Source organism: Musa acuminata, chromosome BXJ1-6 (assembly GCF_036884655.1).
Source record: "Musa acuminata AAA Group cultivar baxijiao chromosome BXJ1-6, Cavendish_Baxijiao_AAA, whole genome shotgun sequence".
Classification (NCBI taxonomy): domain Eukaryota; kingdom Viridiplantae; phylum Streptophyta; class Magnoliopsida; order Zingiberales; family Musaceae; genus Musa; species Musa acuminata.
In genome coordinates, this window is record NC_088332.1 from 11204096 (window position 1) to 11231707 (window position 27612).

General features: G+C 40.5%; 3 protein-coding genes and 1 long non-coding RNA gene across 10 annotated transcripts; all 4 read right to left on the minus strand.

The window, feature by feature from the left end:
• Positions 1-899: 899 nt before the first annotated feature.
• On the minus strand, positions 900-12755 carry LOC103987711 (uncharacterized). Of its 6 annotated transcripts, none has more exons than XM_009406093.3 (15): positions 11450-12755; positions 10898-11129; positions 10219-10514; positions 8937-9116; positions 7781-8551; positions 7587-7678; positions 7428-7490; positions 7255-7343; positions 7090-7155; positions 6196-6834; positions 4593-4667; positions 4138-4208; positions 3987-4050; positions 2494-2749; positions 900-1837 (listed from the first exon to the last, which is right to left on the minus strand). In XM_009406093.3, the coding sequence occupies exons 1-15, from the start codon at positions 11860-11862 to the stop codon at positions 1131-1133; spliced, it is 4014 nt and encodes a 1337-aa protein (XP_009404368.2). In that variant the 5' UTR covers positions 11863-12755; the 3' UTR covers positions 900-1130. The 6 variants fall into 6 exon arrangements, with proteins under 6 accessions (XP_009404368.2, XP_018683405.2, XP_065043251.1 ...); XM_018827860.2 differs by having other exon boundaries at positions 7587-7675; positions 10892-11129; XM_065187179.1 differs by having other exon boundaries at positions 7428-7481; positions 10892-11129.
• Positions 12756-14457: 1702 nt separating this feature from the next.
• Positions 14458-16142, minus strand: LOC135676236 (protein trichome birefringence-like 36). The gene is made up of 5 exons (XM_065187180.1): positions 15790-16142; positions 15560-15731; positions 15313-15494; positions 15072-15230; positions 14458-15009 (listed from the first exon to the last, which is right to left on the minus strand). Exons 1-5 carry the CDS (start codon positions 16140-16142, stop codon positions 14724-14726), a joined length of 1152 nt encoding a protein of 383 aa, XP_065043252.1. The 3' UTR covers positions 14458-14723.
• Positions 16143-22513: 6371 nt separating this feature from the next.
• LOC103987713 (uncharacterized) lies at positions 22514-24019 on the minus strand. Of its 2 annotated transcripts, none has more exons than XR_010514210.1 (2): positions 23323-24019; positions 22514-22868 (listed from the first exon to the last, which is right to left on the minus strand). It is a non-coding gene; the product is annotated as an uncharacterized LOC103987713 (long non-coding RNA). The 2 variants fall into 2 exon arrangements; XR_001978435.2 differs by having other exon boundaries at positions 23227-24019.
• Positions 24020-25372: 1353 nt separating this feature from the next.
• Positions 25373-26846, minus strand: LOC135676237 (sialyltransferase-like protein 1). The gene has a single exon (XM_065187181.1). It carries the CDS (start codon positions 26731-26733, stop codon positions 25546-25548), a length of 1188 nt encoding a protein of 395 aa, XP_065043253.1. The 5' UTR covers positions 26734-26846; the 3' UTR covers positions 25373-25545.
• Between the last annotated feature and the right edge of the window lie 766 nt (positions 26847-27612).

Below are 27612 nucleotides of genomic sequence, written 5' to 3' on the forward strand. Positions count from 1 at the left end.
ATAGGAAAGAAATGAACAATGGTGGCTCGGTTCAGCTTCCAATCTGAACAAGTAGTACACTCTTGTTAACAAGAACATCACACAAAACTAAATAACCTATGCATAAAAGTCCTACAGAAAACGATATCCAAAATGCTCCTCTGCTGCTCCAAAGAATGCAAACTCCTGCTACAGTCGAGCACATCTCAGATGAAACTTAGTGCATCAGCCCAACATTTTTTTATTTCCTCTAAACAAAACTTCGCATCAGAAACAATGTACCATCCAGAATAAGTGAACCTGTGACCAAAACATTTGCATGACAATAGTATGTAATAAAAACAGAATGATGAGCGCCCAACAAACTGCAGGCATCGTTTAAGTTTCAAGAACCAATCAAAAGTGTAACATGATCAATCTAATAATAAAGAAGGCGTACCGATGTAGGGTGGGAAGATATAATAAATGCAACTTTACCTGCACAATAAAAGAGATATTTGACTCACAAGGAAAAGGTGTCATCTGGAAACTTTACCTACATCTTATCGACTTAGCAAGGAAAAGGTGTCATCTGGAAACTGTGAAACAAGTAACTGCACCAACATATGACCACAATAGATCTTGAATGTTGAACGAGTGTAATCCGGAACAAAGTTCGCCATGACTTCACAGATTGTCAAAATACCAAATTTAAAGAAAAAAACAAACCAAACTTCACCTTCTCTTGCAAAAAGATAACAGACGTAAAAAAAAAAACTATCATATAATAGTGGCTTGCAAAGTCTTTTGACTCCGGAAAAAATTGGTGAATAATAGGGAAAAGAATGAACTTTAGTTTGGAGAAATTTACTATTTCATGAAGACACAAGACTATGAAGTCCAAAAATGAGAAAATAAAAGACAAGAATAACATCTTAAAATAATATAATCTAGGTGAATGCTCAATTGATTTTATAATTTGGTACTCTGAACAGTTCTCAGGTGACAGAAAACAATTGGGATCTGCCACAAACTCAACAAGTATACAAAAGAATAGACTGGCCTAGTTACAGATTCAACTGTCATGAGGTAGACAATTTGACTCAGTTATGAGGATAAGAGCACTCTTTCTCTGACCTAGATTTTGAATATCCAGGGAACATGGGCTCTCTTTAAAAGTTCAATTTTAAATCTGAAAGGTCATCCATTGGAATTTCTAGGCCCACCAGATCATGATCTTGTAGTGCATCTTCATCAACATTTAACCAAGAACCAATATCCTGACCTTGTCCACCCAGCCCTTCGGTGACATCTAATTCATCGATAGAGTCTATCCCATGTAGTGGTAGGTTTGTGAAAATAGCATCATCAATCTCTTTAGACGAATCATGGGCAATCGTACTCGAACTTTGCAATTCAATTTCTTGATCAATTTTGGTGATAATATTGTTCACTGTGTCAAAGGGTTCGTGCAATGCTGGTGACATAAAATTAGCTGCCTCTGTAACTCTGCCAAGACCATTTCCGGAAGTTGACAACTGAGCTATCTTTTGTTTGGGCTTCGTCTTTGTTTTCCGTTCACCCCTGCCGCTGCTTAAAGATGGACGGCCAGCTTTAGCAGTAGAGCTTCTTCCTAATGTATCTTTGTTCTGATCCCTATCTCTTTCAGTCTTTTTCCATTTTGCACTACTTGGAAGAGTGTGTGTAGGAGTTGACGAGGCTCTAGAAGCAGCACCTGTAACATCATCCAGAAGCACCTCCTTCTTCCTTTTATTAACTGATGGGTCGCCCATCTGAGGAAAACCTTGATATGGATCTAATGGACCTCGATCAATCTTATTCCCAAGCCCATGTCTCGCTGACATGATAGATGTTACACCTGAAAGCCAAGTAGCAGAAGGTGTATATATTACCACAGTAAAAAAGAAATAGGAAAGGAAATCCTCAGAATAGATGGATTTATGATGAGAACTCTTTGATAATAGCTAGGGTGTCAAGAGACAGACCCTGGCTAGGCCTAGGTTAGACCACTGCCAGCCTACAACTTTTTCTTAAGACCCATGCCCAACTCAGAGAACCAAAAATACAAATAAATGTGACTAGTTGTTGAATCTTTTATAAGCAAAATAAGTTTGCACTCCATTATGTACTTGTTGCATTTATGAACTTATAATAGTAATATAAATACCACATAACATAGGGGTCATATGTAGACACCTGCATATTATGAGATTCACCAACAAAAGCATTATATGTACCACTGCTACCAGTCAGACACATAAAAGGTCTAAATTTCAGCCTGGTACTATATGGTGCGCTTAAAGGAAGGGAGAGGTGTTGGGCTAGCAAGTAAGCCCAGCCCACTGACTCTACTAATAAGAAAATGATGAAAGAGAAGTGCCTGATTATGTTATATTAATTTAAACACCAAATAAAGGTATAAACAAACAAATGTGACCAGCATATGAAATATATAGTAGGTGAAAACAATCATGCTTCTACAGTAGGTGAAAACAATGAAATCTATTTATATACCTGATGCCCGAACACCAAGTTGACCACTTCGTGATTCCACATGATAAATAGCGCTGGATCCATCTGAATGTTTAGTGTCGATGCTCTGTAGCGGCACTGACAAGATCACATCGCGCAAAGCTGGTTCACTGAAGCAGCTTCGACCTGTTTCTTCAAATCTCCGACATCTGGATAGTGTTCGCTTACCAAAGGCCAACGCGAGTTGTTTTGAAACCTTAGTGGCACCACTCTTATGACTTGAACTACCCCGTCCACCCTATAGAAAAAGACAAGTTCTTATAGACATTTTAAGTAACTGCAGTAAAATAAAGGAATGCCCAAATAAGGATAATATTTCATAATCTGCTCGGCTAGTAAAACAGAAATAGAATTATGCATATCTTTAGAAATAGGAAATTAATACCACATTTGTACATTGACTTAATTGTATAAAGATGCTCCACACCTAGATTGAGGGTTAAGAACCTAAACAATATAATTCTTCTGCCTCATCTTACTCAAGTGTAACTAATCCTTGAGAACTGTCACTGAATCCAATATTTTTTTCTTATTAATACAATTATTGGACAAAGACGAATCAAGTGACAAGGTTCAAATTATTGTGTAATAAGGTTCAAATTATTGTAATAATGATGTGGATGACTACTAAAATTTAATTGTAATTTGAAAGTGATACTCTACCCCCAAGCCACAGATCATTTTCAAGCTAAAAGTTAATTATTTTCCAGGACATAGAACAAGTAAAATGGTACACAAAGGCACAGACTAACTCTAATGCTAGATCACAAGCATAGGCAGAGAACAAAAATCTAACTACAAACAAAATATGATCATGGATACAAGAGGTGATTATCCAAGAAGCAAACAAAAAGGGTTTGAATTTAAGCTCCAAAGGTTGCTTCTTTTGCAAATTGGGTGGTCAGAGTTCAGGTTACAGAAACAATCAACGTTCAAGTCACGGAAACAATCAGGTTCGAGTCCTAGAAATAACCTCTCTATTTATAGGACTAAGGTTGCATACATTGATCCTTGTCAAAACCTTACATTGGTGAGAGCCTCAAGTACTTGATAAACCATTTAAAGATAAGAGAACTTAACAATATGACTTGACATGGACAACTTAAGATTCATGAACACAAAAATTAGCACAAAAAGACAAGAAAAATAAGCAGAAGAGCTTAATATAATCATGCTAAGTACAGAAACTTAAAAGAAACAATAAATTACTCCCCAAGATTAAACAAGCAATAGAAGGTATCCATGATCATATCGTATTTAATATAAGATTGAGAGAAATTTCCTTGAAATAGCAAAGGAAAATGCAAATGGAAATGAATCAATTGCTAAGCCTTAACCAGGCTCTATTGACATAGGTTCATATCAGGATCAGATGGCAAAGATGGAAAGAGGAACTTGCATCAAGATATGCAAGCAGAGAAATCCTCAGCAAAAACACACTATCAGACTGCTAGTGAAACGGGTTCTAAAATTACCATCAACTTTTTGTATGCCATCTCAATAAGTTTGTTTATCGCAAACTGCTCGAGTTTCCTGTCACTTGAATAATTGAAAAACGCTTTAGCCATAATAGACAATGAAATACTTGTAACCAATGAAATCAATACAGAATATCAAAACCCATACCTCTCTTCAGTTTCTTTTGCATCCTGAATTGCTTTCTCTAATTTTACTAACTGATTTTTCTTTTGCCTCACCTATTAAAACAGCTTAATGTTAGCACAACTGCCAATAAAACAGAACATAAGATCACAAAGAGGTCTGGACGTTCCCCCAGAACACTTAGAAAAACCGGAAGCTCATCCATCGTTAGATTCTAATGATGCTATTGACCTTCAATGCCAATCTCTTACCATAAGAGTTTTTCCTACAATAGATGGCGTTGCATATTGATTCATGCAATGACTATGTCAAAATAGAACTTTCCTCGGAGAACTGCTAATCTATTCATGCCGCAGAAGTGGCAAATTATACGAGCTTATATAATATTGCAGCACTAAAAGCTTAACAAGAGCTGTGTTATGTATCTACATTAACACTTATGAGACGTGTATCAACAGGAAACATTACAAACATATAACCTGCTGGTACAGCCTCATCTTGAGTTCTGAAATGACTTTGTCAATTTCTCCATCTTCACCCTCGGCAAGATCAGGCTGTACAAAAATTTGCAGATTAAGGTAAGATGCAATTTAACTGTTACAGTTTCAAAGAACAATCATACAAAAAATGTAAACGCCCAAAGGCTGAGCAAGGATATATATCAATTGTATTCCTTCACCATTTTCCTGAAAAGGATATAAGGGAAAATTCTAAACTGTAAAAAAATAGAAACTTAGGCCATTGTTATTGACAATAATTATGTTAATTAATATACAGCTTAGAAAAGATAGCAGAAAATTTGTAAATGAAGCAAGACCCATCTTCAGAATCTCTGTGAAATTTGGTCAGGTACACACTTGGTATGCTATTTGAAAACTCCTGTGAAACTTGTCGGTCATTGCCTTCTTATCAAAGAATATATTGCCTAGCTTGCTACCTATGAAACCAACTCTGCAGCCTACTCGAGTTGGATAGGGACCTCCACAGCTGGGTGGGTCAAGGTCAATTTCAATGGTTTCATCACCCTGATGGTGATATGGGGGTCTCAATATACTACCATCACTAACGTTTTATGTTGTTTTTGCAGGAAGAAAGTGTCTTTGGCTAATTCTTCTTTATATGCTGAGGCTGAGGCGACGCTTGAAGATGCCAAAGAAATCCCAAGATCAGGGCTTAAAACAGTGATCCAGAAAATGAATTCTCTCGTCCAGCTAAAGTTTTGGAGGAAAAAATAAGCTATTCCTTGGAGAATATTTACATTTGTGCATAATATTAAGAACCTGCTAATCTATTTTGAGAAAGATGTTATTAAGTATGTGTATAAGCAGGCCAATGGCCAAGCTGATCTTTTGGCTATCTTAGCTCGAGTGTAGCAAGAGATCATGTTTTTGAGGGACCTTCTGGGTTGGCTAATAAATTGCTCAATGTGTCATGCTAATGTTGTGGGACAGTTCAGTGGAAAGCTAATGTAAGTTGTCTTGGTAACTCTTTTTTCACAAATATATATATATATATATATATATGAGCGGAGAATACTTGCTCCCATTAGACAATGGTGGCTCTTAATGATTATTCTTTGCATAAGACAGAGGCTATCAATACCTGGAGTACCTCCAAAATATTTAAGCACTTGAATTAGATATATTCTTAAATTTAAATATAACTTCAGTCAGGGATTTGAGTATAGTAAAACCATACACTAACCCTCTGAATAAGGCATCACATAAGTCCAAATCAAAGGCATTACATTACAACTTTTTGTTGGCCACTACCATACTAGGTTTAGTGTCACTAGCAAGAGCTTTTTTTTTCTGAAGTTGCAACTTGCAAGGTACCTCATGCAGTAATGTGTTTCCAACATTGACAAGTAGTTTGTTGAAAAGACACACTAACACAAGGCACACAACTGATTTGAACAAAATCAAGGGAGTTTATCCAACTAGGACATGACAATTTCAATACATACTAATATATTACTAGCAAACAGAAACTTAAATGTCAATATTCAGCTACAGTGCACAAGAATTTATGTCTTCGAGATAGAACTAACTTAAACAAATGTACAAACTGAAATATGCTTACCACTGTTTCTGGAAATAGGCCTATACTGTGAAGCTCTATCAAAATCCTTTCATCAAGAGGCATGTCCTCGAACTGACATTCATAGGGTGAAGTGCTGTACATTATATGCATCTGATTACGACTATTTTGCTGGTAACGAGAAAAAGAACCATTATCTGTATTTAGAATAGCACTATTTTCTGCCAATGGTTCGTCACCAGACATGAAATTCTGAATGTTCAAATGCCTAAAGTTGTTGGAGGGCATAAATCCATCTCCCAAACTATTTTTATGATTCTTGTACTCAGACTCCAAGTCATAATCCATGTTCAAATCTTCAGCCTGATCAATGACATGATCTTTAGTATCATAATGAACATAATCACTTGAGAACTGTAAGAATGTCTCTCCTTGAGTGTCATTGTCAAGATTTTCAGTTTCATCTTCTACAATAAAGGCAGAGAGAAGCCTTTGTGACAGTGGTACCATTTTGTCATACCATCTCTTGGTGTCTAATCTTCCAACAGATGTTTTGACATGTTGTGTCCCATCAATTGAACAGGGGGTCCCAAAAGATTTGTTGGTTGGTCCAACTGCATTGGTTTGCTCTCTAGCAAAAGAAGAGTAAGGCGAAGGCACCACATCAGCAACAACCTCACTCTGAAAAGAAAGATAATGATTTTAATCAGGTGCCTACATAGACCATTGAAAACAAAATGTTATCCATTTAGAACTGCAATATATAATTTGTAGAAATGAATGACATATAAAAGAAAGAAACTATATTCATATTTGGGAATCCCTATAAGTTCTAAGGTCCCAGAAAAAAAGGCACAAACAAGTAGAAGTCCATATTTTCTTCCAGAAATGAAATGTGATGAACTTAATATGCAGAAGTTTGGAAGTGGCTAGTACCATTACATCATGACTAGCTTCAAACCAATTAGGCAAACTTGCATCTAGCTCCTCAGCAAAATGAATCTGATACAAAGTTAGGTCCAATGAAGAGTAAAATTTATCAGCATATGATCAACAGAAAATATCGTTATCAAATGCAAATGTAGCAATATAAACATAAACCTGATGTTTTACATAAGATATTTCCTCCAATGTCACAAAGGCGAAAATAGGTTCCATTTTCTTCCACAAAGTGCTGGAACAAGCGTGATCTGCATAGGATGACAAATATTACAAGTGATCCAAAGAGTAAAAGGCTCATCTGTGGAAGCAAATATGTTTAAGATGGAACCCACAGCTAGCATTACGAGCAGCATTTGCAGCGGCTAGTAATTCTTCCCGATCATCATCTGATTCACCTAGAAAAAAACATTCCTATAAGATGCCCACTATAGATGTAGAAAAAGAAAGAAAAGGTAATCTATGAGCCATTAAATGACTGTAATATATAGAACCTGTCAATTCCAAGGAACCACTGCTCAAAACTTGTGGACGAGCACAAGCCTTCCGATCAGACATCTTCTTCGAAGGAGGACGACCTATCCTGCTGTACCAAATAATAGTTCACTTCAGTAATCATAATGCATTTCAGGAATAGAAAGCAAGAGAAATATTTTTAATTCCATTACAAATCGAGAAAGTCTGGAACCTTTCACTCCTTTCGGAACCAAGCTTTCCATTTTTGAGTGGCTTAGTAGGATCTATATTTTCCATTTTTTCCTTCGGTACAGGTAACCGAGTTTTTGCCTGTACTGAGCCTCTTCCACTCCTGCCTTGCCTCCGAACTCCATCTCCAATTTCCTCTTTTGGAGGAGTCTTGTTCTTCTTCGTTGACAATAAAAAATTTGTTGCCTTCAGTGTTGTTTGGGCAGCATTCTCTACCTCAAAATTATCAACTCCTTTGTCTTTAAACTTGTTTTCAACAGCTGCTGACTCCTCACTTTCTGATAATACAGCAGGAGAGAGGACAATGTCGAGTTTCAGTTTTGTTTGATGAGTGTTACTGGGCATTCCCCTGGAAACTAAAAGCCCACTGGTATCCATAGTTGCCAATCTGGTTCCAACATCAGGAGTAATAAATCCTTCCTGCAAAAACTGAGATTCATCCAAATTCGAGACAGGAGAAACTACATTCACCCTTCTGGTCCTAGAGATCTTTTGTGGCCGCTGTCCCACCCACTGAGTTACAGAGGGTGACGATGATTCATTAGATATTGGACGTTTACGATTGGATGAAGTTAAAGGCTGAATTTTGTTTATGCAAGGGGCCTGATCCCATCCATCGGTGTTGCCAGATGAGCGAAGAAAATTTGAAGATGCATTCATGGCAGCACCTGAGCCAATTCTAGATGCCCTAGATGCTTTTCCCTTTATAAGAGGACTTTGATTTCCAGCTTGAACATCTTCACGTGTACTTAACCTGGTATCAAGTTAGATCAAAGTCATATTTGCTGAATATTTAAGTAAAAATGTAGAGAGCTCATACGGAAAAAAAAAAAAACAATAGAGAAACAAAGAACCACAGACTTCTTCAAGACACCAAAAGCTTAAAAAGTGGTCAGCAAACATTATTATGTACGTAGAGCTTACATGTAGCAGCATGGTACACAACAATAACAATAAACAGATAATAACCCTCTCATGAACTTATATTGATACAACTTCAAATGAAGTAACGATCAATCATCATGTTTGCCAATAAAATTAACAAAAAATTAAAGAAAACAAAAGCAAAAGTGTAATAATATAAACTGCAAGTAGAGAGACACATGTTCTATCTCATACGAAAGCAATATAAGGCATACTTATTGCTTCCTTTAGGTACAATTCGCTCATTATCCAGTCCACCAGAGTGTTCTCGTCTTTCATTAGTATTAGACCCACTATCCAAGTCATTCTTGGGTGTGCTACGAGAGTTAGCACCACTAAGTTGGGGACTGCTATCCATCTTGTTGCTTACTGTGGTTCCACTAGATAATCCAGGCCTGTAAAATGAAATTCACAAAAATGTTAGAAAAACTTCTCTAAATTTATAAAGAAAGGAAAAAAAAAATGAGTAGCTATAAAAAAAGACAACCACACCAGCAGGAAAATATTGATTTAACATTTATCTAAAGAACTGATGTCAAAGTACTATCTTTATTTTTTTTTTCTCAATTTTACAAATTCGTGAAACAAAGAAAAAAACTCACAAGCAGCAAGAAATCCCAATTTCTGAATTTTTTATCTTTAATCAATCAAATGTTTCCTCAACTCCTAAGAAGCCTAAATATCACAATAACAACTATCAATATTTAAAGATTTAAATATCAAGTATAGAAAATATATATTGATTTTTTTTAAAAAAATTGCAACCTCAACTGTAATTGTGTTTGGCAAAAAGTTTGTCTTAGTTCTTTGTTATTCAAAATTCTCCTAGTAAAGTTACTTAATTTGATACCTTGTTATTTTTACTGCCAAACATGCTCTTTTCATTGTGCATGCTCTTTATAACCCAGAATAGTCAGACACTGAAAAAAAATTCTTGTACATCTCATGTTACAAATGGACATTCCTTAAAATTAACTTAAAATCGCAAATCTGGTAAACTACCCAAATTCAGAACTAGTATCATGGACCTTAGGCCAACAATGGCCTATAATTAAATCCTACACTGACAGTACATATGCCATAAGAAGATAGTAGATTTCCTCGAGAAAACAATGAATCAGTTAGAAACTCTATCTAATTTTCTTTTGAATAAAAATGGCATATAAATTTAGTATAATTAGTAGGCAGTTACATCAAAATTGAATAATGATTGAGGCAGGAAAAAAAATAAAGTGCCCCAGATTGGAAAAAAATAATGACTACTCCATTGTAGTCTTGAATTCTAAGGAACTCAGATTGGAAACTAGCAGTAGTTATATTTTGTATCATAAAGAGATTAAGATTACATGTGCAATATTTTTAGGAGCAGTTAAAAGTTCCAAAGCAACCAGGACGAAGGGTACTAGACCTTCTTATCTCAAGTTATTCAAGCGAGGATGCTAAGCTTGTTAAAGAAATAACAAGACATAATTATAGTGCAACCTCTACGATAATCACCTGAATCCAATGCCATCAGAAGAACGTAGACGGGATTCATTATTGGACCGCTGTTGAATTGACTGTTTAATCTCTCTATCACCTTCAGTTCCTCTGTTAAGGCCAACAGAACGTTTTCTTTTCAGTTTTTTCTCCCACCCATCAGCCCCTGGAGGGAGTCCACACATCTTGTCTTCTGAAGGTATCGATCCCCCATTACAACTCCTAAGCATACCTTTATCTTTGTCAAAAAGCACATTTCTATCCTTGTCCATAACTGCACCCTGTCGCAGCGGAAAAGTACCACGACCTTCTGACTGATGTAGGAAAAAACAAAAACATATCATTTCAAATTATCTAAGAACAACTCACCTTATAAGTTTCAACAAACAGAAGAAACACAAAACAAGTAATCAACATATTTCTTCCTAGCAGTACATCAAACAAGCATATTATCAGAGTGATAACAGATACTTATCAGATGCCAATAAAGAAAATAAAATTTGAGTTTTCATAGCACGCACAAGTTTCCGGACTCCGGAGAAAGAATAATTAATGGCTATTAAAGATACTTAGCTACTCGTTACTAACATGTTAAAAACATTCAAAACCATCTACAAAGGCACAGAAGCATCAACAAGAAGTGACAAAGTTCCTCAGTTCTCAATATAACACCTTGAGAAGAAATACAAACCCGTACTTCCGCCATAGAGGAGCGAATACGCTTATTAGGAACGACATTCTTTGATCTGTCCTCCAGTCTCGGACTTGTGAGCTCCGCAGGGTTTTGATGAGTCTGACTTACCATCTTCAACGGATTTGAGGTACCTGACTTCTCGTTTGATTGATCAATTCTTTGTCGTTTCCTCGAGATCAAGTTGCGATATTTATCCAATTTCAGAATTGATTCGTGCAACAACTTTGTTCTATCCCTGGTAAAAGAGAAGTCCTTCAGCAGAGAACCACAATTATTCTACTGCCTTTCTTAGCTGAATGTAATTATGCTTCCTTGCATGAACAACTTTTCACACTTATCCAGCATGACCAAGGAATGACATGCTTAGGGTCGAACAGTTAAGGACGTTGAGTGATTTTATGCCGATTCTAAGTTAGTAAATGCCTAAAACAGTCCAAAGAGATTGTATTATTAGAACTTAGTTATATGTTTATAGTCAAAATGTTCTTTAAAGAGTACATGCAGTAAAATGGCCACAGCTGACAGGTAACAGATGAAGATGTACAAATAGAGTACCTTGCTCTGGATGATGACTCAGATATGCTGGCTTTGAAACATTTAAGGTCCTCTGATGCGATGGGAGGGAGTGCCTTAGACTGCACAGATCCAAATGGGTGCTCTTCGACTGTAACACCAAGAACCCTTCTTAACTCTCCAGTGCGAGAATACTTTTGCTCACCCATTGAAAATGGCTCAAGTGACAGATACTGTGACAAAGAAGGCAATTCTGATGATAAGGTTGTGTTTCTTGATGTACCAGGACCAGTAACCATAATTCGGTTCTCCGAACTCTCACGGAAGCTTCCGGACCTCTCCAAACCAGAGCCTGAGATGGCCCCACGCTGCCCATTGTGATAGGCAGCAGAAAATTTTGGTCCATCCAGACTACTGGCAGCCGACTCTGCTCTCATACTTCCTGCCATTTTCATCCTTAACCAATCGTGAAAGCTCACACCCGCATCTCGTCCCTATTAATGCACATCCTGTTCTTCTTGCCCATCCCTAAAATCCCTATAATCATACAATGCATACAAATTCTATAACCTCAGGTGCCTACTATTATGACTTATTTACAACCCCCAATCTGAAGTCGGTAAATGTTTGGCATTTCACAGGTTTAGAGGTTTATTTATTTTTCTCCTTTTCAAAAGGAGAACCCTGATCGATGCTTCTCGTGCAAGAAAATAAGTGGCAAGCGACACAGAATTGCACTAGCATGGATTAAGTTAGGGGATGCCAACAAATGGAGGTAACACGGAAGGATGAGTAGATTTACCTGACTCTTTATGACAGGAAAACTCCACCATAAGGAAAACTGAACTGAAACCCCACACCCGCAACTCGATACAGAGAAAAAGGGAGACCAAATAACTTGACCAGAGCTACAAACTAACCGAGGATGACTACAGAAGTCTCAGCGACCAAAACGAACCCTAACGAGAGACAGTAATCAACCCAGCAACTTGGGCAAGGATTTCGAAGCAAAGAGACGAAGTCGACAAGCTGATTGATCGATTCGGAAGCTCAGGCCCCAGCGCACAAACACGAGATAAGCAGGAAAAACTCGAATCGAAGCGAATCGGAAGCTTAAGAATCCAAACCGGGCCAAGAAAGGCGTCAAAGGGGCAAAGAAGAACCCTAATTCGCGGCCGAGCCCGCGATCCAATCCTTGGGGATCCCCGGTTATTCCGGCAATTGCAGCCCCTCTCCGGCGGCGGGGTAGGGTCGGCTGCCGGCGTCTGCGATCCGATGCGGTCGGAGCGGAATTGGGCGAGACGTCGATGTCTACGATCGAGGGCACGGGACGGAAACTTCCAATAGAAAAAGGGGGTCGACTCCTTTGTCTAATAAAAAGAAATAATAATATTAATTATTATTATTATTATTATTGTTAATTATGATAAAGTACATATAAAAATGGAGAAGAGAGACGACGGCATAATGAGTAAAATAAAGGACGATTCCATCAGATATTTAGGATGAGGATTTTGGGGATCGTGAATCTTGATGCATTTGCTTGAGGGTTTTAAGCGGACCGCACCTCCCGAGAATGGCCAGGATTCGTTACATGGCACGACAACGCAGTCGACCATGGGATTATTAGAGGGTTGACTTGGGTTGACCAGCATCAAGTGTGGTACTGTGGTAATTTACCTCGTCTTATTATTAAGAATATGGATGTGGTATTGAGATTATAAACAGCAATATCGATATGAGACACGTTAAAATTCATGTTTCTAACCATCGAAGACTGAGAAACCCAAACTCTTATTCTTCCTGACTCGAGTTCACAGCCTCAGCTTGAATCTAATTCGAGTCCTCTTCGCCGCAACGTTTTCTACGAGCGTTGGAACATAGCTGACAGATCGTCGGCATCGAGGTCAAAACTGGTGGCGTTGAGAGGGTTGACCAACTTTTAGCGTTGTGGTACAAAAATATGGTGTAGTATTAGAAGCAGCAAATAACACTAAACTAAGTAGAAATGATCCAACTATGAAAGATTGAGAGCTCGAAGTTCTTTACGTTGGTTTTGAAGCACCAAATACATTAGATATTGGATTGTTCGAATGGATATCAAATTATGTGCTTTGGCTTGCACTTACTTCACGCGCATAACAACAACATTGTGTAATATTAAAGCTTTTAAGAGCTTTTGACATATTATTACACCAATCATCATCAACAGGCTAAAGTTTGATCCTTATTTTGCATCGAAGTATGTTTTGAGTATTTTTAATGTAATTATTTTTCTAGTTAAAAATAATTTTAGAGCTTAATGAGGTCTCAATATAAATGTGTCAAATCTATAAACTAAGTAGAAGGTATTCTCGATCAATACCTATTAGATGATTAAAATATTTTTTTTATTTATATGATTTTAATAAACTCTTAAAAATTTAAGTCTGGAAGACTCTTTTATAGTCATCAATAGTCATGTGTTGCTCTCGAGCTTTTAAAGGAGTATAGTGTCACAGTGCATCAAATGACCTAACTTAGTCATGACTCCAAGGCGTCAATCATGATGCCAAATGAGATACGAGCTAATGTATCGTGCACTGACATCAAAACATTGACTTATTAAACATATGTTATCCATATGATGTTATGTTCGTCACTTATATGATGTTGAGATATCGATCATATACTAGGTGGTCTCAATCAATTCAAATATTATCAATATGATATTAAGGTGTTTGATCATGCATAGTATTAATTTTAGTTTATATGATATTAGAGAATTTTTTTACTCTTAATTTTTAATTTAAGATAATCCTGGTGTTAGAATTGACTTAAGCATTCGTACTTAAGTGATAGTTTAAATAATATTCATCAAAGTATCAACAACAAAGATTATGGTCCAACTAAACACCACCTAAGAATTTGGTGATACCGTATAAGGCCACATCGTACAGTACTCCCATTCCACGATGTGGTATCATGATTCGTGTTCATCATACATTGAGATGCGTGCAAAACTGTCACACGATCTGGATCTAGCAAATGGATTGATTGCGTTACTCGTGTCAATCAATTACTTCATATGTATTAGACTTAATTATCTAAGCTCTTCAACCAAACAAAGAGAAAAAGCAGAACGGTAATAAATTATTTAACATATTAATATCTTATTTTAATACTAACTTGCATGCAGCAACAGGAAAAGCACTACGTAGTGACCACCCACCGCACACCGCTACTGTCTCCATTGCTTCGTGGTCGAAGCTCGAGACAGACCTTAATTTACAGAAGCTCTTCTCCTAGAATCTGCAGAAGCACTCGGGCCACGCATCTACAGAAGAGCATAGAGCATTTCGTTCCAGGCATCAGGCACTCCAGGCAAGCACCAGTGGCTGCAATCCGAGGCAGGGCCTTCTCTGTCCCGCCCCTCCTCGGCGTAGATGGAGGGGTGCCCATCTCGACGCAGAGCTGACATGCTGGTCACGTCCATAAGGTACACCGGGAAGCTCATCTTCTTCAGCACCTCCCTCAGCACCACCAATTGCCCCGGAACGCGCGGCGAGTAGCCCAGGAAGACTAGCGGCTCCTTCTGCTTGTAGCATTGCCAGCCGTTCTCCCTGGCAAAACAGCCAAGCCGTGAATGGATCTATAGAGAAGAGAAGAGTCACCGTTTCCCTACCTGTTGTGCCGAGGTGAGACGCTTCGGAAAATGACTCGAGTTCGCCGGGGATCTAAGTTCAAGTCCACCCATTTAGCCCATGTCGTCAGCCCCTTTTCGTAGGCGACCATGGGGTTCAGGTTGGTGAACAGCCTCGCTCCTTCCTGGAAGTAGTCCCACCTGCGAAATGCATACAATCTCAGTTTCCATTCGTCGAACACGGGAGCGTGAATTGGAGTACCGTAGGAGGAAGAAGAATTACGAGCTCCATTTGCCGGAGTGAGTCCACCAGTGAGCTGAATCGAACACGAGCACGTCAACTCCGAGCCAGTACTTGGCGTTCTCTTCAATGGAGTCCAAGCGCAACACTCTCCTGTTCTCTGCTTCTTCCTTCAGCTCGACAAGAAGGGGAGCCCAGGAGAACTCGATTGATGCCTCGTAGCCCTGCAAAGTTGGTCGGCGTTTAGCTGTGTTTCCAGAAAAAGCTTTGGCATGCGGTGTCTTGTTACCATGGCATGGAAAGCGATGGAAGGGCCATTGGAGGAGACCGTCTTCAACTCGCTGGGGATCACTGCTTCCACCAAGCAAACAAGAGACTCCCACTGGTTCCTGATTATGGAGTCTCCCACCAGCATCACCCTCTTTTTCCTGATCCTCCCAAGAAAGTCCAACGCATCGAACCTGCAAGTAAATTCGTAAGCACGATTCCAATTGTTTCAGCAGCAGTCACCTCTTTTACCTTGGAATTGAGCATTGCTTTGGCTTCCACCTCCACCGCTCGTAGTCAGAGTCTGGCCTCCCGTTCCTCCTGCAGCTAACTTGCGTACTGAGGTAGGGGCAGCCTGGTGCATACAGAGGGTACGATGGATCGAAAACCCACTCTCCTACGGACAAGTTGCAGTCTCTGGGTGATGATCCCTGGTGGCTTTGAACCTCATTAACGTCATCTTCTTTCTCTTCGCGCCACTCAAACGAGTCGACGTCTAATATGCCCATGCAAGGCACCATGCAGAGTCTTTGGAAGACAATGGGGAGGACGATGAAGCTAAAGAAGGGTAAGTAAGAAAGCCTGAGAGCTGGTCTTGTGGCCATTTCGAGCTCCTCAAACTTGAGTTTGTCGAACGCATGGAGGAGTATATATAGCTCTGTTCGATTCCTGACTTGGCAGATGAGATGCCATGACTCGCGGGACTGCTTCGCCTTTGCTCCTCCCATCATTGCATCGCATGGAGATGTCTCCTTGTTGTTGATTGTGTTTGCCACGGGTGCTCTATGGATCACAAAGTGTGCATGATTCCACTTTTGCGAGGCTCGATCCTATTCTCCAGTCTGTCTTCAGACTTGAGGGAAACAGAAGAAGAAAGAAACAGATGGTAGAAGGAGCTACCCGTCTCCAAGCAGGAGAGCTTCTGTAATATCATTGCTCATGCCATATGCCATCGAGCACGGTTGGCCCATGGCAAACCCAGAGCAACATGTCAGAATAACTGGCACCATCACTTACTCTGCTCCATGCTGCTGCAAGCGAACTGATCCATCTTGTTCAGTCTTGTTCAGAACTGAACTCAGCAGATTCTGAAACCAACGATCATATCACTATACACATTGCAACATCATCTTCAGATCAGTTTTCTTTGACAAGCAGATCAATGTTTTACGCTGATGAGTTTTCCTGACATGTGTCAAGCGGACGCTTACGTGCATGTTTCGAAGACCATGTCGGGCAGTAGAAATGAAGCCATCCGGGAAGGGTGATGGACTACGGACGTGGTCTGGTGCAGCCCGTGTGTGGTGTTGGGTTCGGAGTGACGATAACTCTGCCTTGGTTGCCACGTGTGCACCATCTACCGCGTCAAATGTCTTTGCGTCAACGGTTCTGATGCGAGCCAAACGGACCGAAATTAAATGGCGCCATTTATTTTGAATTCCTAACGATTTTAACCCTCCTTTCGCTCTCTGCCGATCGCTATATCAATAAGCGAAGATGGCTTTTGGAGTCGTCTCCATCTCCGCCTCAACCAGTCGTCTCCCCACCCCTCTCCTCAACAAGCTCCCACGTCTCCTCCTGGCGGCACCGGCCCAGATCCCGCTTCTCCGTCGGTCATCGCCTCCTCTGCTTTGATTCTGAAACCCCCGACGTAGGTGAGTTCCTCTCTCAACTCCTCCCTTCTCTCCCTGGGATCGTTTTCTTGCTGACTCGGAGCGATACAATGACGATAGAGGCCGCCATTTCGATAATCGGTGACGATATACTGGATTACCTTATTGGATCTTGGACCCAGTTCCACGCGCCGATTAACTGTTCGATACTTTTCTATCTTCGGCTTCTTTTGTGAATTATTCGATGCTTCTCATCGGATGTTGATTTTCTTGTGGAAAGCAATTGATATGAAGCGAAGAAGGCAGCCGATGGCATCCGGTTTCCATCTGTTTAACGATGACGAGAAGTTTGGATCCGAACATGGCTTCTCTGACTGCTTTTGCGTTTGGAGAGAAGTGAGTTGCTGCTTTCTGATCAAATGCTTATGTGACAAGTTTGAGAACGGAATTTGACCAAAATGCAACCGGCGCTGGGCACATTTGGGATGGGGTTCGACTGTGGTATTACCTGATGGGATGTAGCTCTCAGAACCGCATAGCATGAGACACTTATTGATTGTTACATATCTCGATATATCCCTTATATACATGGATGCACGCACAGTCATGTATGCTCAAAATTAGCTATTGTTTCTACACTGTCGATATGCTTTCATTACTAGTGCTATGGGCAATCTAGAGCTCATTAACTCCTCCATCTTATCTATAAGAATCTTGAGTTGCATGCTTGGTTCCAAATGCTTTCCAATTTTTAGTGGGTATCAAACAGACACTAATTTGCAAATCAATAAATGAACATGTAGATTGCAGCGATGAATGGTGTAAAAGCTTTATAAATACAGTATTGGGAGAGTTGGTCTGAAGGTGTGCTATTATGAACTTCAATAAAATAACGACAAGAAGAGATGAGGTTGATGTATTAGTATATAAAATTTACGAATTTGTGTTCTTGACAAAGTAGAAGACTATGAACTTTGGTTATGAAATGCTTATGGTAGAACAATTACTTATTTAGTTCGTAGAGACCCCATGAAGAACAGCTGCTGTACCAAACTGAAAAATGAGAGAACACTTGTATGTTCACCAGTTGATAAGATGTTTATTACTTATTTAAATACTCTGCATAATTTTGGAACATGATAAAAGAAATCAAAGCTGTTTTTGAAACTTGTTATTTTGGTTAGGAAAAATGTTGACATGGAAAACTTGTTTTACAATAAGTTTCAATAGCCTTCATATAACCAGATCTTTTGTTTGATTATGTGTTTGCTTCTCAATGTTTGCAGACTTTCCCAACAAACATGAAGAACACTAACAGACTAGAACTACTACAAAATGGACTCATGATCAAGGAAAGGGCCAATCAGCATGATGCCATGAATTCTTTCACTGCATTTCTTTTTGAAGAAGTATCAAATGTTCATAACTTGAAGTTCAGGTATCGCCCATGAGACTATGAATTAACTCACTTGAGTACTTGCTAGAGTAGAATTTCTTTTATTCAAATGGTTTTTTTTGTTAAATGCATTGAATTTAAGACTTGACAATGTATCACAAGTTAGTTGTCTATAGCTAGTGGGCAATGGAGTCAAGTAGAGATGACCACAATTGGGTACCAGCAAATTTGATGTGAATCCAATTCCAAGCTTACTAGTTATCTACGTAGCCAAATTCAGACCAACTTATGGTATCTAGTTTCCTGCGAACCCAGTTTAATTGGATCATATAGAACTAAATATTCTGAAGATTTTGCCTTCTGCATCTCAAGTCACATACGAATCATGAAGGGTAGGGTGCCCGAGTTGGGTTAGCTAACTATTAGGCATTAAAACCTAAAACCTAGCCCAGCTTAGTAAGTATGTTGAGTACACTTTCATACCCAAATCAATCCCATACTTGATCGAAGGGTACATGCATTCAGTTTAAGTGAGCCGTACACCTAGGTACCAAAAAAATCCTGACCTGCTACTATCTATGGAATTTTCAGTGTGCTATACCATTTTGTTGCCTGGAAGTAAACCTTTCAAGTTCAAGACATCTTTAAAATGACATTAATGGATGCCTTCTTGACCTGCTAAATTTCTGCCATAAGCCGTACCATTGATAAGACCCTATAATAGTGGTTCACAGGTATAGTAGGTCCTACACGGTGATCTCTCAGTCACTTAGAAATGTTAGGACTCTGTAATGTATATTGTGTTCAGAACATATGTCACTTTGTAATGTCCATGTTTCTAAAAACATTATAGTTTTCTGTTATGGTAATTTTGCTAGTTGGTCATCATTTAATTCTATCCAAATAGGTTGATGGAAAAATGTTTCTATTTATATTATGATAATGAAGTAGATTATGGATTTAGAATCTTCACCTTATTTTTATCAGTCACACATTCATACATAGAATACTATATGCTTCTATGAGCACCAATGGTAATTGAGATGCTTTAAGTTATTGTTTAGGAAATCTGTCTCTAGGGGGTTTTGTCTTATTATGATCATTCCATTATTAGCCTAGCAATGTCACTAGCAAGAAAAAAACCCCACAAAAGTCTTTACATTAATACTGGAATGATCATAACAAGCCAAGATGCCATAGAGAAAAGATTTCCTAAACAAAACTAGAATTATGTCAGTTTTAATTCTCTTTCGCTTGTACATTTCATGATGTACTTCCATACTATGTATGTATGTTTGTATGAGTACTTCTGTGTGTGCTAGTCTTTTTCGTTGATGGATGTCTTGCGAACTACACTGGCCTATATAATCGATCTAATAATCTTTACTCAATGATCAACCATTGGCCCTATACTTTCTTGGGATTGGTTTTTGAACCACTGACTTGGTATCCGCTAGATCTTGATACTCAGGTGTGCTTCTCTTAAGGCATTATTTTTGTTGTATGAAGTTACGCTCCATTCCATTTGTTTGTAATTTTTTCAATTAAGAATCAGAATTTTATTTTTAATGTGTTCCAAGGTCTGTCGTACTGAAGCGTACCACCCGTATCGGACGGTACGTACCGGTCCGATAGGTTACCGGTACGCGGACCGTCTGATACCACTACAGTGCTACAGTATTTTTACTGTAGTACTATATCAGTGCTACAGTATTATATTGTAGCAGTGATACAGTACTATACTGTAGCAGTGCTATAGTATAAAAAATATAAAATTGTTCGGTACACCAGGGTGTACCGTTCGGTATGCCCTGATGTACCGCTCGGTACGTCCTGATGTACCGCCCAGTACACCGGTACCGTACCGTACCGAGCTCGAGTTGAAATACCGGTACGGTACGATACGACGAACCTTGATGTGTTCTACATCATTTGTGCATCTGATTCAATTCCACACCCGCCAACATCCAAATTGCAACATGTAGTTAGAAAAAAAAAAAAACCATGATATCATGATTCAGCTGCCTTTGACACATGTCTTAGCTCCTGTTCAAACTTATCTGATGTTTATTAGTTGATATTTGACATGTTTTAGGTGTAGGTCTCATCAATGCTGTTCCATTTCATGTATATACAAAGAATTAGATGAGAATAACGGATTGACTTATAATAAATAGGTACAGATTTACTAGTGCCATTTAGGAAGTGACGTGTCCAAACATGTAGTGCGATTGAATGAGAATATGGAGACTGGTAGTGGCAGAAAATTAGAACAAGAAATTACTGAATAATTGTGAGTTAAAAAGTAGGCACCAAAACAGAATGAGAAAAATTCCACTCAAAATTTCTTTTACATATGCAAATAAGATTTTAGCCATGCCAGCGAGATGAGTTCAAGAAATGCAAATGCAGTAAGGAAAAGAAAGATAAAGTAGAAAATTGGAAAAACTGGTTAAAAGCATTAAGAAATCCTTGGTTGAAGATGAACTGTTTCACTGCATTGCTTTTAATAGAGCTAAGATGAATATCTATAAAGTGGAACCTGATGAGTTTGTCATCATTTTATTCATTGTGTTAAAGTTTTATCACAATTCAATGTGAAATTTCTGTGACATTACACTCAAAAAGGCCAACAACAAGTTTTTTTAAGGGTTATCAAATACATCCACTAGGATACATTTATATCGACCACTTTCCTACCGAATAGATGTATATATGCATTCAATTGATCTTTTTGCCGGACAGTTTGGCCGTCACGGGCACCACAAGGGTCATTTGCTAATTTCTGTATAATTAATTCTTCAGGGATCGTACTCAGTTTACACCTTACAATTATGTACATCATCAAGTAGTTAGAACTCAACATGGAACTCACATTTAAGGTCAAGAACTGATGTGCTTTATCATATCCCAGCATAGATCACTTCATGAGTACTGCATGTATGTAACGTGGGTTGCAACCTAGATGTATCAATGGAAATCGTTTCATTGTAGCAGTGACCGATTACTTGAGCGAATTCTAGCTGTCAGGCTTATTAGTGTGTTTTCTTTGTTAAAACTCATCCTCGCTCACATTTTTGCGCTGGTTTGGGAGCACTGCACTCCATCCAGAGAGCCAAACAACAGCAGTAGGTGTCCGAAACCACCACAGATACTGCAAAATAAACTTCTCATGCTGTTTTTGAGTCTAGTTTTACCTCCTTTCTTAAATATTCAGATCGGACTTCCGGGTTTAGAGCATAATCATAGCGAATCCGGTTTGACTGGACCTCCGATGGGACTTCGAAATCATAGCACATGATGTGCTGGCCACCATTGTCAACTGCTTGATACGACAGACTAAATCTCATGTCTAATTGATGTCTGTGGATTCCGTCTCCTGATTTCCTTTCTCTCACCGTGACATCTTTCTGTGATCATCGTCATTGTCAACTTTTTAAATCTCCGACATGACGAAGTTTTCTGTCGAGTAGAATTCTACTGTTGTTTCCTTAATTTGTCTCAGGTCACACCACAACTAGGCCAAACTTCATTTTTTGCTGGTTGGAGGCGAATTAGATGGTACACGCTTCTTTCTTTCGTTTTCTTCCCCCCCCCACCCCCCCGCTACTTTTGTTAAGTGGGGTGGTGTGGTTAGTTGGGAACGTGAAATGTGGACATGACATTGCACTCGTTTGAAATATCTCTGTCGAACAACCTCATATCGTAGAGATCAAGTAGGTCAGATCATGTCTTTCAGCTCTTGTAGTACGTACGACGGATCATGCGAATATTTTATTATACATTTTTATAATAGTTATTAATACAATCTCTGACTTCCTTTGGGTCATATGGTGCAGAGGGCAGATGTGGTAGACAATGTGGATATTGCATTCAAGCATTCCGTAGCCTTTTTCAGATAGTTATCAGACACCGGCGAGAAGGTAAGTATATTTATAGCTTAAGAATCTTTATATGATCAAATTCGTTATGCTTAAGGATATCTGTCTCCATTGCATCATTTAAAATAAGAAACATATATAATTGAGCTACCACAGGATAGTACCCAAAAAAAAATAGTTATCGGTAGATGTTTTTGCTAGATCAAGGCTTGCTCCCATTAGATTCCTCGCTGGTTGTGGGGGCGCTGTTGATGACGGTGGTAAAGTTAGGATTGGAGTTGGAAAGCTTCTCTCTTAGCTCATGTAACAGGGCCTGGTTCTCCTGGCTGAGAAGCTGTGCCTTCCTTCTCAGCCTCTCGTTCTCTTTCATTATGTAATAGTTCTGCAAGCAGAGCTTTGCATTCAACCTCTCCATGTCTTGCCGGCAGGAACCGCAGCGCCCTGTAAACAATACATAGAGAGTCAAATGGGGCTTTTAAATAGTAGCATATAACCCAACCTGTGGAGAATAAAGAACTACAAACTAGAGACTAAAGGCCAAACAAATTATACAATCCCAAACTGAATTAGAAAGAGAGGAAGACCATGAATGGGTGCACTTCTCGACCCTGCATATGAAACATCAAGATTTGACGCTGAAAACTAGTCATCAAAGAGCGGAATCCCTATGTCAAAATTAAGTAGAATTCCACCCTTAAGAACAATATTCCATCAACCTTCCCGGTCCGAAACCAAAAAAGGCAATCATCAACAGCCTGAGACTAACAAAATAAAATATAACAATCACCAATTTGATTACCCTCACTTCTTGAAAACTGAAAAGTGCCCCTCTTTGCCCAAGAAAGGAAGCCGACAAGATGAGAATCGTATGAGGTTCTCATTATATATCGCTCACCTTTTTGATGGCTGAGACAGGGTAAGAGATGGGAAGACTTGAATGAGAAAGAATAGAGTGGGATAGAGAAGAAGAGACGGCTATGCGTGTTGTGGGCGGGATAGGCTTCCTCGGATACTTATAGTGGTGAAAATGCCTCCTCTATCTCTCTCGCTCGCTCTCTTGTATTTACTCTTCCCAAAAGAGACTCTCCCGTTTTCTCTCATAATGGTGAGATGCCACAAGAATCATGCTTGCGTTTGGGCAAGCAAAGAGAGGCACAGAGAAAGGGTAGAGTTAAGCTTGCAATGAGCCAAGGATGAGGGTGATGGCGTCACGCGATGATGTGTACGCGAAGGGGTGATATGGGGATTTAACGCGGGCATCTGGCATGATGATGGGCTCGGGAGGCCCAAAAGATTCGCAATGATGGCTGTCATTGCGATGCCCACCTTTCTCTCCTGCCCGCCCATCATCACCACCCCTCTCGATCGATGCTCTTTTGTTCCTTTCTCATTATCAACAGTTACACCGTATTCCATTCGTAGTTCCGTCTCACATTTTCTTTCACCAATGCAAAGAAAAAAGATCATTTGATCCGGAACATAGAACGACAGAGCTCAGTTCATCATCCGTACCTTCTTGTAACTTTCTCAGCGGCCTTTTCTTGATGAGAAGTTCTTGCATTTGAAGTTTCCAATCCGACGATCTAATCAATTATTCGAAACACGTGGATCCTGTCACCACTTAGTGCATGTTGAGTGGATTTGCAAGAAATCGTTTGTTTATTGCTTGAGCTACATGGATAATAATCTAGAAACATTATGAGGAATAATGGTACAGTGCCACTGGTATAAGATGGTCATTTTGCTTTGCCCTCGTGTTATCGTTTTATTCCATCGGCTATTTCTTAAAGAAAAAGTAGAAGGTTGTCTCACAATTTCTTTATATGTTCTTTCTACACCTTGTTTTATCTAAGAATCCATAAATGCTTCCAATTGAGAATCGTACTAGGCGAAGAAGGATGCCCAACGTGAATGACTTTTTGTAGGGCGATGGTTTTGCCCTCCGAAGTATTGTTGTAACGATAATCTCATGGGGATCGTTGGCTTGAGCAACAGAACCATGACTATCTTTAGCTTTCATGCATGTCGTAAACATAGTCGTAGCTTCCTTTTTTCTCTTTAATTTTTTTTTATGTATGTTATTTATTTAAAATAATTATAGAATTTCTTTCTTAATGGAAGAAATACATAGGTCGAAAGCTTCGATGTTGCCTTCACATGTTTTTTAGAAGCTTTTCGAGACGAAGGAGAGAGTCAAAACACTATTCCAAGGCACAGGTTATTAGTTGATTCATATATTAGAAAAAAAAAAAAGATCTTACTAATAAGACAATCACAATAAGAAATCAAATAGAAGGAATAAAAAAGACAAGAAGAAAATAGTTCTAGCCTATGGATTGAAATTATAAAAATATATTTGACAGATTTTTTTTTAAAAAAAATACCTGATTAATATGTAAATCATATTATTTTATGAAATCTTTCATTGAAAAAATATACATAAATATCTTCCTATGGCTACCATTTTTAAGGTTAATACATATTTTTTTTTAAAAAACTATATATATATATATATATATATATATGAAATATTCATATATGTGAGAATTGCTTTCATATATCTTAATCCTGGTCAATTAGTCATCCAACACAACGTGCCTCAATCCTGAATACTCGTTTTCCCTTACCTGTACCAACTGACGTGTCACAGTTTGGTGCCTTACATGCTAGTTTGGCGAGACATGATGTGAGAGAAGACAGTGCCAATTTCATTGAATCAGCTGTGCTGAGGGAAGAAGACGAGTGAATCTGCTAGCTTGGCCTCACTTGGAGAGCGGAGGAAAGAGGTAAGTCAGGTGGTGTGTTGTTGATCACTTTCACCGCAACGTTAGGATATAGTAAGTTGTTTGATCAGACTGAATGAGGTCAGACCGGAGGTTGAGCCATTCATTATCAGCTGACGAATAAATGTTTGTTGGATGTAAATTAGGTTTTCTATTCATGCATAATGTTGAATCCCAGCTTATTATTTATAGTTCACAGCGGCTGATTTTTTCCTTCATACCGATCACAATCGATTTACAAATTAAAATGAAGCGTAAAGAAAACCTTTTCCTTGTCTATTCTCTCTTTCTCTGGTTGCTCATCTTACTGCTTCAACCCTATTAGGTATGGTATCTCAATGGTAGAAAGCAACAGGGGGAACCTTGATTCCGGCGGCTCTAAGAAAGGGTATCGCCTGCGGCCGCTCGATGAGGTCGCCATAGAACTCGTACTCCGCTGCGTAATCGTGCAAATCCAGCTCTGCCATCTGGTCGCTGTGGTAGTGGTGCTTCGCGTCGCTGGACTTGCCGAACCCGAAGACGCTCACCCTCTCGCAGATGCCCAGCGCCAGCACGATTGCCTGCATCCCCGACGAGTAATGGAACATCTTCTCGTCGTGGAACTTGCCCCACTGCGTCGGGTGCTTCCCCGTCCCCTCCACGAACGTCTTCAGCGAGTAGTACTTTACGATCCTGGCGCAGAGGGTGTCGAACGCGCCGTCGGTGACCAGCAGCGGGGACTTGTGGGTGGAGTTGCACACCATGTACTCGAGGAAATGCGCCGGCTGGCAGATGTAGATGACGATGGGGACAAAGTCGCCGTACGGGTGGCAGTGGCAGCCGATGCGCAGGGCGCACGAGTGGAGCACGTTGCTGTTGATGAAGGAGAGGGAGGTCTTGGAGCCGACGTCGCGTTGGTACCCCTCGACGCGGGCGTTGTTGAGGCGGATGACCAGGTCGTGGCCGTCGATGAGGTCGCCGTGCTCGGACTTGAGGAGAATGCCGCTGTTGCCGACGACGGCGCAGGTGGCGTACGGCCGGCCGGTGTCCGGGTAGCCGTAGTGCTGGTCGACGGGGCGCTTGATGCGCCTCACGAGCTCCGACAAAACCTCCGGCCGGAAGGCGCGGCGGTCGTGATACCAATCGCCCAGCAACCGCCGGAACTCCGGGAAGACGCGGTCGTGCTTGGGGTGCTCCGGCAGGGCGGGGAACCGAAGCCGGGCCGTGACCCCTGACCTATTCCCTGGCTTTACCCCGCGCCGCCAGATGGAGATGAGGCGGTAGCGCCCGCCGGCGGCTTCGGCGGAATCCAGGCTCCCACCGAGGAGGTCCTCCACGTCCTGCCGCAACTCCACCGCTCCGGGCTCGGCGGCGGAGAGGAGATAAAGGGTCTCGTTAGGGCCCTCGGCCTCGATCGGCCGCGGCGATGCATCGACGTCGATAAAGGGCCCGACAGTGAGGCCGCGGCGGGCCACCGAGCGGCAGCTGAGCGCGGCGGCGACGAGGACGAGGAGCACAAAGGGAAAGCGGAGGGAGCGCTTCATCTCCGCCGTCGTCAGCGCTGCTCTCAGGGCAAATCCCGGCACCCGCGCTTAGCAGGCCGTCGCCCTCCGCGCCATTTTTGGGTACGTCCTCCTCGTCGCGAGCTCGAACTGCCTACTACCTTATAGGAATAGCTTTACTTATCAGCCGTCTCCTTGACAACACGAGACAGCTTAGCACGGCGCATCTTTGGTGAGTTCATATTAGCTGACCCGATGAGATCGTGACGCGTGGAATAAACATGGACTAGACGTTGCTCGAGAGGAGACCCGTAGCGGGAAAGGTCGATCCGAGGATAAGGGGAGCCGGGGGAGGGGCCGGCGGACGCATGGAGACAATGGCGGCATCGGGGTTGGATTGGACGGGTTGACGCCAATTAAAAATGGCTGCTGCGGTTGGAATCTTCGCCTTCTCTTCTGGATCCATCGGCTGGGTTGGGATCCAACGACGCTTTAAGTGGGACCGTCACGCGGGGTAGTCCGCCCAGTTTCGTGCGTGCCAGCGGTCGTCGATTAACCCCCCCAAATAAGCGTGGACCCACCCGTTAACCCGTCCGACGGCTGCGTTTCAGGTGGGACCTTCATGAAAGGGCCAGATCAGCAAACATGGACCTTCTAACTAGGCCAGTTGGTATCAAAACAGTCCATGGGGACCCCACCAAAGAGAACCCAAACGAGACCGGGTTCCCTGTTAATATGAATATTATAGGGGATACATTCGTCATACTTGGGCATGCACAAGTACTGTTGGCAATTAAGAAACGGGAACGACGGGAGGCGTGCCCTCCGCATGCAAGCAAACACCGGGAGCTCAGACCCACCATCATGCTGATTCTTTCATTAAATTTCGTTTGGATAATTTATCCCCAAAAAAAAAAAAAA

Bases quoted from the DNA above. Each gene is read 5' to 3' on its own strand.
- LOC103987711 (XM_009406091.3), bottom strand. From the start codon at position 11,862: ATGAAAATGGCAGGAAGTATGAGAGCAGAGTCGGCTGCCAGTAGTCTG. The intron at 7,679-7,780 runs GTTCCAGACTTT...TATTTGGTACAG, and splicing joins GGTTCCGAAAGGAGTGAAAG to CAGGATAGGTCGTCCTCCTT. The intron at 4,209-4,592 runs GTTATATGTTTG...CTGTTTTAATAG, and splicing joins AGATGAGGCTGTACCAGCAG to GTGAGGCAAAAGAAAAATCA.
- LOC135676236 (XM_065187180.1), bottom strand. From the start codon at position 16,142: ATGGCCACAAGACCAGCTCTCAGGCTTTCTTACTTACCCTTCTTTAGC. The intron at 15,495-15,559 runs GTAACAAGACAC...CCAACTTTGCAG, and splicing joins CCATCGCTTTCCATGCCATG to GGCTACGAGGCATCAATCGA. The intron at 15,231-15,312 runs GTAATTCTTCTT...TGCATTTCGCAG, and splicing joins CACTCCGGCAAATGGAGCTC to GTGGGACTACTTCCAGGAAG.
- LOC135676237 (XM_065187181.1), bottom strand. From the start codon at position 26,733: ATGAAGCGCTCCCTCCGCTTTCCCTTTGTGCTCCTCGTCCTCGTCGCC.